The sequence below is a fragment of the Rattus norvegicus genome, chromosome 1, assembly GCF_021556685.1.
Source record: "Rattus norvegicus strain SHRSP/BbbUtx chromosome 1, alternate assembly SHRSP_T2T, whole genome shotgun sequence".
NCBI classification, from domain to species: Eukaryota; Metazoa; Chordata; class Mammalia; order Rodentia; family Muridae; genus Rattus; species Rattus norvegicus.
In genome coordinates this window covers 149,200,550-149,212,624 of record NC_141534.1, presented here as the reverse complement: position 1 = coordinate 149,212,624, position 12,075 = coordinate 149,200,550, and the positions used below count along the sequence as shown (strand labels likewise).

General features: G+C 41.5%; 1 protein-coding gene across 1 annotated transcript in view; it reads right to left on the bottom strand.

The window, feature by feature from the left end:
• Positions 1 to 12,075, bottom strand: part of Efl1 (elongation factor like GTPase 1) — a 126,964-nt gene that overhangs the window by 61,520 nt on the left and 53,369 nt on the right. Inside the window, 1 exon segment of the mRNA NM_001107534.1 lies at positions 11,701 to 11,839. Coding sequence (NP_001101004.1) covers positions 11,701 to 11,839 — 139 coding nt within the window.

Sequence of the window (12,075 nt, the reverse complement as noted above, 5' to 3'; positions counted from 1 at the left end):
TGACCAAATTTATATGTTATCTTGCCCACATTCTAGAAGAGTGGAGATCAGCATGTGTTATACAGCATAAAATGTCAGAAGGGCAATGCAAGAAGGACTACAACTGTCCAATGCATGGTAGAGAGCTAGGGAACTTCAAGAAAACACAGTGACCCTTACAGCCTTTGAGGACACCGTACACAATAATCACCATGGGCCAACTAGCACTCGACTGGGACCGCTGAGCCCTGCCTAACCTTGTAGTCCCCTGCTTGGGGAACTCAAAAGGGTGTGCCAAAGGCTTCTAGGACAACCCAGGCTGCCAAAGCCCAAGACCACACCCTTCTGTTAACACTGAAAAAGAGGAAAGAGCAGAAGAGATTCAGAATTTCCCAGCTCAACAACTTTCCTCTTTCAGTCCAGACACCAGGGTAGGAAGACACATTAGTTTCAGGGTTCGACTGGAGAATTCCCAATAACCTCACCATGGCTCTGGGATTAGATAATCTCATTTTACTAAAACGACGCAATTGGCCAGGCATGACGGTGGATGCAATCTCAGCACCTGAAAGGTGGAGGTAGAAAAACGAGTTCAAAGCTACCTTCAGCTACAAACACGTTTGAAGTCAGCTTTGGCTACACTATGTGCCTAGTCTCAATAACAGAAAAGAAAAAAGCAAAACAAAGCTATATAACTGCCTTAATATTCTCTAACAAGAAATCCTCAGATCAAGAGAGGACTTTGCTCTTGCCCACCATCTAGTACTTATTTTCATGTTTGTGTGTGTTGTGCATGGATGTGTTCCCATGTGTGTGGGTACACATGTGTGTATATATATATGGATGTGTGGAAATAATAAATTGCTCTTTTATTTACTGAAGCAATCTAATGAAGCTGTCCAGCTTGCTTTGGGGATCCCATCTGGGTCTCCGAAGGGCAGGGACTACAGGTGGACTGCACTGCCCACCCGGCTTGTATGAAGCTTCTGGGGGTCTCACTCTGGTCCTCATATTGTGCAGCAAGCCATCTCATGGCCCATTTCTAGTTTCTTTATAACAGGGAGCTAAGCCTTCATCCTTTCCATGTTCCCTATGTGCCTAAGAACACTGTAAGTGTTGAAAAAGCAGAAGATGGGCACTAAGCAGCTTCTGACTGCTCATGCTTCCTGCCACCTAAGCTCAGTGATCCACTTACAGTACAGTTTGCTGACCTTGTATGTGCCTGCGCACAGATGACTCCAGGACATAGGGGTCAACCTATGGGTCACGACCCCTTTAGGGGTAAACAACTCTGTCACAGGGATTGCCTAAGACCATCTGAAAAAACACAGATATTTCTATAACAATTCATAACAGTAGCAAAATTACAGTTATGAAGTAACAATGAGAATCATTTTATAGTTGGGGGTTACCACGACATGAGCAACTATATTAAAGGGTGGCAGACTAGGAAGGTTGAGAACCATTGCTCTGGGACAACAGGGTACTACTGTCTGCCTCCTCCTTCCTCCCATGTGTAAACTATGGTTCTCTGCCCCTTCCAACATGCCACGCCAGGCCCTGCTTCCAAGGCCCCAAACTCCCTTAGGGCCGCTTCTACAGCTAAGCTCCAGTCCAAGCCTGGGCGGACTCTGACACCAGGGCCCTGTCCATGAGCTGAAGTAAGGGGGTTCTTGCTGCAATCCCAAGTTTTCTCTAGAACACTCCCAGACGGTCGGGGTCTTTGTAAGCAGAACTGACTACTACCGATGGGGAGAATCACAGAACTGCAGCATCAGCCAGCATACCTGACTTCCTCTCTCATACTGCTGGAGAACAGCTTTCTAACTGACTGCCCTAGAACAGAGAGTCCTTGTCCTGAGAATGCTTGTGTCCTTGAGAAATTTGAAGTTTTTAAATAGATACATTAAGTGACATGCTTTCTGAACTGTAAAAGTCTTTTAATATTTACAGATAAATACTTTGCTTATGATCTTTATAGGTATGATTTATGGAGGCCTACTTTGCAATAATAATATTTCTTATGAAAATAAATGGTAATAACCATGCGACTTCATTAACATCTCATATTTAGAAATTTCTGAAATAAAATGAGGTTGTACATCCCACTGAACTTCATGGCAGCCTTGCTTGATCCTCATCCCACAGCTGACAAAGTAAGGGATCAGTTATTAAACTGGCACCTCAATTACTCTAGCCACAGAAGCTAAACTGGAATTTTAACCCAGAACATTCCATTTCTAAATCACAGACTTTGTATTTCTCCACTCAGTTCTATCAAACAAGTTGTACAAGACAGAATTAGCAAGGTAAAGAAACCATGCTAACACTATCACCCATGAACGTGTGTGTGTGTGTGTGTGTGTGTGTGTGTGTGTGTGTGTGTATGTGTGCATGTGTGTGTATGTGTATGTGCACACACCCACATGCATGCACGTAATAAACAAACATTATCTAAATAAAAGGTAAAAATGAAAACTGAAAGAAATCACATAAGCCCACTGCCTAAGGAATTGGGCCATTACCAGGATCCATGGCAGTTCCATCTCTCTTAAGTTAATTGCCTTGAATTTGCTGTCCCCCGCCACATAAACTATGGACACATCCATTTCTAAGCAATCTGCAGTATTTACATACTTTTAACTTTTACATAAAAATTCTGCAGTCTGTTTGTTTTCGATTCATTTGCGAGACTGTCCAAAATTGATAATATATCACTCATTTTTACTCATGTGTAACATTCCATTTCATAACAACAATATAATTTGCATTGATGAGCATTTAATTTGCTGTTCTCTCATGAACATGAGGATTATTAACATTCTTGTGTGTGCTCCTTGTTTAAGAGTCTACTAAACCTCTCGAGTTAAAACTGTGGTATCTGGGTGTCATGCATCCTTCAAAGCATAGCAATAGTTTCACAAATACAACACGAGGTGTTACCCGATTGTAACACCCTTCTGATGACTATAAAGGAACACCATTATAACTTTAAGTGCATTTCTGAGTCTCTACTTACTGAGCCCTGCTTCTTCATCTATTGTTCAGCCCTCTAAGCCACTCTGTCTTTTCTGAAGGACTAAGCTTTGAAAAGCTTTCATAAAAACTGTCACTCCTCAAAACTCACCTTTACTGCGGCTACTCAGAAGTCTCTGTTCTATAGGCCAGTCCCAGGGTCTTAAAGAAATACCGCTATATCAGAAAACATTGAAAACAACACCAAAAAAAAAACCTTTACAGATTTACAGCTTCATGTGAAACTTATCTTTAAAATCCCCAGGACAATGTCAAACTGAACTCGAAGTGAATTCATCAATTCATGCATTTGGAATCGCTGAAACAAAGACCTGTTTTTAGCTAAAGAGTATATGGTATGAACTGTCAATGGCATCTCGTCAATATTTACCAGCTATTTAAATGTCAAATTATTTCCCCAATTTGAAACGAGCTATAAATACTAAGAACTAAGCTCAAATGTCTCACCAGCTGTCTCCTGAACTGACATTTGCTCTGTCCATTGCTCTCCTGCTCTTGCTTCCTTATAGCCGACACTGACTTGTTGGCATCTTGTTAATTTAGCTAAATTCCAGGCTGGGGACTCCACAGCCTGGTCAGTGTTGCCCCAGTAATTATGTCAACTGTAATTATTGACCCCTCAAGTGTGCCTCTAAGAAGTCCTTGGAATGGAACAGACTTGAAGTCTACTCACCATTGTGTTCAGGTTCTGAGTACAAAGACTCACTTCTTTAACTACTGCATCCAAGGCACGCATGGGCCAAAATTGTAGTTGCAGCTCAAGAAACTGCAGAAAGCCTGCAAGCTGAGTTTGCAGGAGGCCATGCATGGGAGCCTACCCCACCCTGAAGGTTTGCCCCTAGGAAAACTTCCAGGTGTCTAGTGGTAGCCCCACTCCAGCCCCGACTTACGCTCAGGCCAACCTTCGACTTCCATGTCTATGAGAGGCTTGCGGGGTTTCACGTCTCTACTTCTTCTGGGAGCCTAGTGTTGATCCAGCTCAGTCTAAGTATAGTGTAAGGATCTGCTGGCAAGGGCTCGCTGTTATTTCTCCTTCCATTTACTGATTCAAAATGCCACTCCCTCCCTCCCTTCCTCTCTCTCACAAGATACTCATGTCTTCTGTCTGCATGGTTGAGAGAGATCAACATACTTCCCATCACATCACAGGTCACTTACGTTTTCACTGACTTCTGCATCTTTCCCTTCTACAGTCTTCCCCCATGGCCCCTCCCATTGACTAAACTATTTTTGACACAGTAACCTGCATTGCTCCTTTAACCAGTAACTCTAAACACTATCTGCTTTATCCTCCCTCACGATCTGCCCTCTGCTCTTTAGGCTTCATTTAAGAAGGAGTAAAAGAGGAAGCTGCTTGTTGTAGTACACACCTGTAATCCCAGCAATGAGAGGCCAATGCAGGAGGATCATTAGTTTCGGGTAACACTGGGCTACACATAGTGATACTCTCCAAAAACAAAAAAGAATGAGAAAGGAATAGATACACTCTTTGGAGATGGAGTGAGGTCCACCTAAATGCTCTTTTGTTCTCATATAAAGTCTAGAGAGGCAACTTTTAGATTAGGAAGCAGTGTCAATCTAACTTTGCAAAAGATCCAGTACTTCAGTCAGTGATTATGAGAACAAAGAGGCACAACTTAGTCTCCTGATAAGAACTTTACCAAACATAAACAACAATCAAAGCTGAGGTGACAGAGATGGTGATGTCCCCTTCCTAGATCTTGCTCAGTGGTTTCCAGGGCTGAAGGGACATAATGATAACATAATGATAAGATTCCATGTGCTGGCTACTGCTGTAGTCTCAGCACTTGAGAGACAGAGGCAGGCAGATCTCTGTGAGCTAAAAGCCAGCCTGGTCTACACAGTTACAAAGTGAAACCCTATCTCAAAAAAAGAAGAAAAAAAAGCTACATGCTATATTAAAGGCATTTATCCAAAGTCATATTAAGTTTCTGGCCATACATGCTTTAGTTTCAAATATAATAAATGAAACAACTCCTAAAAAAAATAAAGAGATAGAAAGAGAGAGAGAGAGAGAGAGAGAGAGAGAGAGAGAGAGAGAGAGAGGAAGGACAATGTAACAGGAGGATTTAATAAAAATAATCAGATTAATATGAAGATTTCTTCTTTAAATGAATGTAGAAAAATGCAATGTCAAAAATGATTAATATAGAAACAAAAAGGTTCACAGCCACAGAGAAAAGCAGCAGTTAAACGCACCAGCTTTCACACTATGCACCACTGTATTACAGATCAGGGAGTCAGTTACTTCGTGTTTGTAAGCTTCAATTCCATGTCTATGAAATAGTCCTCTCTCACCAGCAAGTAGTAAATAAGACAACCACCACCAGGTATTTAGTAGCTCTTAGTACACAATAAGTCTGGGTAGACATTAACATTAATGTCATTATCATACCAACATTAGCAGGCCTCTAAGGCTGGGTAATCAGTCTTACTATCTATGATGGCGAGAGCACTGGGAGACTGGGAAGAGCACCCAGGAGCCCCACAGTAGGCTGCCATTACTTCACACAAACCTGATAACCAGAAGGGAAAGCGCTGTAACTTTCATTTGTTTCATACATCTATGCTAACACCAGTATCTGATCCACATACAGCAAAAGGTGACTTTTGCTTAGCTTACCAGAATTTTCAAATTTACCCATGTAAACCTTGTGCCATATTATTTGTTTTTAATGTATTATGGCATTGGAATTTCTCTAGCCCAAGGGTTTGTACGTAAGTAAGCATGTAGTCTATTTATGTCTCTAGTTAGAAAAGTTGTTTTTTTTAAACATTAAATATTTTAAAATATTAAATATGGTTAAATATCAAATATTAACCATATATAACATTACAAATTTAAAGGCAGTTTTGTAATCAAGAAGTCAGGTAAGAAGACACATGTAGAATTGGGATGGAGGAATACAACAGCATTCCTCCACAGGCAGATTAGACGCAGGATGCACTAGGAACAGGGGCTCTCTCCGTATGATAGCTTGCGTCACACACATACCCAGCTTCACTTCTACAACATGGCTACAGAGTACTGGAAACACAGCTAGTACAACTGATGAAGTTTTGCTGTCATTTGCTTTCAAACTATTTAAACAAAAATGCCTAGATGTATTCGGTGGCCACCAATCAGACAGGGTAGTTCTGGAACAGGAAGAAGACAGAAGTTTCCTATTTGGTATTTTCATGATGACTGCTCTGCTGTCCTCATTATATTATGAAAGTCTGGATAAAGCACTAATGTTAAATCTAACATTCTAATAAAAGAGTGTGCAGTGATCCATGGCTGGGACTTTTCTCTAAGATTACAAAGGCAACTAAATACAATTAAGAAAATTAAATATACTTCATGATACTAGTTACAACAGGAAAGCGTCTAATACTCACTCTTCAGAGCCTGGGGATTCGTCCTACTATTCCGTGTCATTCCTAGCCTGATAAGTAAGTCACCGAATCAAAGGTGAGGCTGAAACTCTAGGCACATCACACTTAAAGCCAGGAATAGCAGCTACACCCAGTGTTACCTGTTAGCCTTCATCAGCAATAGAAAGCATAAAGAAATAAGATATAACCATTATATAAAAGGAAAATGTGTAAATCATTATCATCTGTAAATGGAAAATTATGAAACTCAGGTTAAGCTACTAAAGAGACTATTAAAGCTATTAATGTTTTGTTGATTGCACTAAAACTCTCTCCAATCAGAAATACTGATAATAATATACATTGTAAAAAATTCTCAAGAGATAAATTTGAAGTATTATATAAGTATCATCAAGACTTAAGACTACAACCACATGCTGCTGAGCTTTCCACTGAAACAAACCGAGTCAGACCTGCTGGAGTGGTAAAACCCTTCAATGACTCTTTCTAGGTTACTTCACATAAGCAGAAAACCCATTCTCCCACTGCAGACACACACACACACACACACACACACACACACACACACACACACACACACACACCACTCCCCCGCATTCAGTTCATACTGATCACTGCCACTGCCTCCCTATTGGCCCAGCAACCAACCGTGGCAGAACTAAATCTGTTCAGAAAAAGGCTAATTAATATTTATTATTTTCCTTATGTTGTGAAGAGAGGAATATCATGTTTCCTTTGAGAATGTGTGCCTGAACTTTTAAAGGCTCAGCCATATGGAAGAGATCTACCGGAGTATATGAAAAGGCCAAGGATTTGGAATTCTAATTCAATTTCCCCTCATATTTTAGTGCAAGCCTGTAGCAAACATTTATTTTTAGAGGTATTTTCAGTGGGGAATTGAACAAAAGACTATTGTGTGCTCCACACAGTTCTCTTTGGTCCCATCTATACCAACTACACAAACATCAGGTTGGAATTAAATGACTCTAAACTTGAAATCAACTATTTCCAGAGTACAAAAATCTTTTCCATACTTATCAGCACATACAAGTTTTGAAGTGAGTTACAGCTGAGTTCAAGTGTTCCAATAAAAGGCCTTTGCTGTAGAGTCTGACTACCTAATACTGACTGTTCAAGAATGCTATACAATGTTTTCATTTCCTCTCCAACAGAACAGTTTTGGTGTGCACTGAATGAACTCACTGCTACAGGCTTCTGATGGAAAGCAGATGGCTGTCGGCCACATCGCTGGCCACCATTTTCTTATTAGAAGGTAGGACTTTTTCTCTACATGAACAAAGTTCAAAGGAGCTCCCAGGCATTCCCTGATCACTATGAATATCTCTGTTTTAATCTGTGATGTGTATAAAATGCAAAAGGAGGTGGTGGCATGAAGCTCAAGGCTATGGAATGAGTGTCCTAAAAGGCGAGAGAGCTCCTGAGCCGTATGCTGGGACATACTCACAAGGGAACTTCAGCAGAGGAATGATGCATTTTAGCATAGTGCTAGAGATCGCATGCTGCAAGTGCTGGCAGCATTGATTTTAGGCCCATGCTGAAGCAGAACATGACAGTGGAGGCAGGGACAGGGGGCTGCTCACCTCATGTTATGGAGAAAGGGGTAATGGTGGCAGAGTAATATAGAGCCTTTAAAGACACATCCTGGTGACCTGGTCTGTCTTCAAGTGTCTACTGATTCCTCAAATGGCACAACTGACAGGAGGAAACACCTAACAAGTGAGCCTGTTGAGATGATTCATATTCAGAGTCTAACAAGCCACTCACCTAGAAAGCCTGCTTACCCACCAAGGTCAAGGGGCAGCATCGGCCTCCAGCACATACCCCCAGGCTTTGAGCACCCTCAGCAGACACCCATGGGACATACACACTATCCACAGCAAGCAAACGCACAAACTGCAGATACATTTAAAACAAAACCAAGCAACCTTTATTTTAAGCCACTGGCTTCATGGTTTACGATGCAGCAAAGGTAACTGGAGCATGCACATTGCTCTACCCAATTCAGCTAGCCTAATTTTTCATTTCAAATTATAAACAATGAAAAGCTGTGTGGATACACCTGGTTTTAGTCAATGAACCCTAGCAACCCTTCACTGTCCTTAGCTACCAGCTAGCCTTCTGCTAGGTACCCTTTAAGATCAAAGCTCTCAGGCTCCTCCTCCACTCCTCCACCCTTGTTAGCTTTGAACGGCTGCTTTTGTTAAACACCGTTGGCTCAGGAACTCGACTGCTAATGTATGCTGTATGGTCAAATCAGTGAGCCAGTGGAATCTGTCTGAAGGGTCGTTCTACGTAGTAAGGCTGCAAATCAGCTCATGGTGTTCTGATGGACTCATTCAAATGGGTCATCAGGCCCAAGAGACCATGGCGAAACATTTACTGCTTCCGGTAATGAATGCTGGGGGAGAAAATGTCCTAACTACTGAAATAAAGTTTATCTTTAAGAACCACAGATCTGAGAAATTAGAGACTCTGAAGGAACCTGGATATAGTGTTGTTCTTTTCCAACCATGGAGATACGGATGATCCAGGCCAAAAAGGGCAGAAGCAGGCAGAGCTCTGGGAGTATAAGGCTAGCCTGGACTACAGAGTAAATTCCAGGATAGCCAGAGATACACAGAAAAATCTTGTCTTAAAAAACAGAAAGAAGAAAAAAACTATAACAAACAAAACAAAACCATTCATGATATAAATAAGATATTTTAAACTGCATTGACTTGGAATATCAGTCTACTGTAATACAATAGGAACGTCAAATTCAATTTTGTAGGTAGTTTATAGTTTTGTTAGTATTTTATAGTTAGTACAACAAAATGTACTTTTGTATATTGCTAGTTGGTGTTCTGTCCTTCAAGTTTTGGCTAAATGATAAACATAATAAACAAATCATAGAGAACAATTTTGGAAAACAAGTATGGCTGTTCTGTTTCTACTCCAGGAAACAGAATTGTCAGTAAGGTTAGTAACTAAGGCAGTTAGTTCAAATCATCTGTAAATCTTTAGGCCCTGCAAGGTTGCATGCCTGGCCAGATGCCAATCTAACTAGTTTGTGGGAAACTATGGGCAGAATCTTGGTGCCTTTGTTCTTGCTGGTTATGCAGGGAGCTTGGTTTGATTTGGAAACAATTACTGTGTGTCTCAGTTTAGAGGGCAAATCAAAGAGGCTAGCCTGGCTCTAATGCCTTCAGGGTTACACTCAGAATCCTTTTGGGGAATGATCCTGCTTGTTAATGTGAAGAAACATAATTTTAACAAAGGGGACTTGGGAATCGGTAGGCAACAGGAGATGAGGGGTGGGGATGGCTTGGCTGGTCATGTAAATCTGACCTCTGAAAACCATTCATAGCCCAAATATCCCTATACTCAATCCTGCCTTTCCTTGGAGTTACCAGGGCATATGACAGAATTAAAGAAACAAGATTACATACAGAAGTCCCTGGTGAGGCCCTTTTATACACAGATAAAAATATAAACTGCGCTAGCATTTCTTGAGAAATGCCTTGGAGGTTTAATAAACCATTTCCTGGGCTGAATTTCGAGACAATCAGATGATGAGGGTTCTGACCCAATGAACAGTTTTCACTGTTGGGAAGTAGAATTCTGGAAGGTGGGGCCTGGTTGGAGATGGGCCCCTATGGCAGTGACCATGGAGTTATACCGTATCCATCCTGTTGTGACTTTACGTTTCTTCCCATCCCCCCGCCACCCAAGGCATAAGGCACTTGGGCTGTCATAACTTCACACCACATGCTCCTGCCACCAAGGACTACAGACCAAGGTCTAAGCAGCTAAATACAGTCCTAAGGGATACAGGAAGTACTCCTGGTATTTCCCACTTTACCTACTTTGCCTTAGTAATGTGTCCCTTTGGCACAGTCATAAGTAAGTAAATAAATGACTAACAATGCTCAGTTACTTCTGCCCGCCCTCCACCTCCATTCCACAGGTTTTACAAGAGGGAGATATATGCCTATTTTCCTCAAGAAGAAATGAAGTGTTCTACCTCAATAGTAGCTCCTCCCACAGCAGAGGGCAGAGCCATGGCTCCCTTGGGATGGATGAAAAAGAGATGGTTTCAATGCTTCTGTGAACACTTAACCACAAACCTGCACAGTCTCTAGAAGGAACCCACAAACCACTGCCTGCCATGCTCCTACCACTTCTATTAGAGAAGACAACACACTGACCCTTAGACAAGGCTGCATCAAAAAATGTCACCCATGCTGTCCATACCACAGAGCAGCTTGCTTTCCCTGGTCATATGCTGGGCTCCTCGGGTCATTTAAGACTCAAGGAGGTCCAAGTCATAGTAATTCCAGGGAGCAGAGGCAGGGTGTTCCCATTCTCCTCAAGTTCTGATGAAGTTGGCTATGGCTACTCACAACACTAGATTAATCGTCAGCTAAATCAAAAGTTCAGTGCATTTTCCAAAGAGACAGAAACAAAATAGGGAGAACAGGGAATAGGGAGAAGGCAGGAATTCTACTAGTTCAATGTCAAAAAAATTATGAATTAAAAAAAAATATACATCTCAGCAGGAGCATGACAAAATATTTTGGCAAGTTTCTTGGATTAGGGCCCACAGAATCAGGCAAACAAGTAGCTACCCTAGACCAATATTCTTCACTTAATGAGAATTTCTCATCTAAGCAGTTATTGAATGAATAGCTCTACAGCTGATGAGGCCCCCATGGTTCAGGATTCAGGCACACAATGGGACACAGCATTCCGTGTCCCAGTTCTGATAAAGACCTCACCTCAAAGAGTCGTGGATTCTGCACAATGGGTGGAAATCAAGCAAGGGGAAGAGTGCAAAATTTACAGAAAAATTAATATCTATCAATTACCATTAGAGAAGCAATTCTCAATAGTAAGAAGCATTTGGGGTGGGGTGAAGGGAAAAGAAACAAGTTTAAACAGACCTTCATGTCAAAACAGTTTCCAAAAATTAGAATCAAATCTGTAGAGCAAGAAGTGTTTGGTTATTTACACTGACTTTGTATGAATAAGAATTCTCTTTTTAGCTTCTAAACAACGGGAATCGTCACTTTAGCGCGTCACAATTTACTTAAACAGCACCTACAGGTATGAACTAAATCTCCAAGTTACCGACTCACAGACTGGTGACTCAATTATACTAAGGTAACGACTCCAGAAAAAAAAATTATAACTATGAAAAAAGACAGGTAATTCTCTTTAAAAATGTCACTAAACAACCCATGCCATGTTGAATAGCCCTCAATGCTGGAGAGAGCAACACCCTACCCAGCACGTTTCCTGGGGGGACTTCCTCCAAATCTTCCAGCTCCCTTCCCATCAGAAGATACAGGTTCTCCAAAGTACAGCACGCCATGTGGGGCACAGGAGGGAGGTCCTCTAGTGGAGCTGAGAAGCCTTGTGGAACCTGACAGAGAAAAATGGTGGAAACCAAGTGAGAAAGCAGGTGAGGCTCTACACACCCTTAAGTGAGGAAGCAGGCAAGGCACTACAGCACCCTCAAATGTTTACTGAGCAGCAAGACACTGCAGTGACCTCTGCCTCTTCCCCAAATGCTCAAAGCTAAAATGTTAATTTCAAAGAATTTTGATAAGAAAGGAGTTGGATTTGATGAGTAAATTCTGAAATACTAAAATCTCTCAA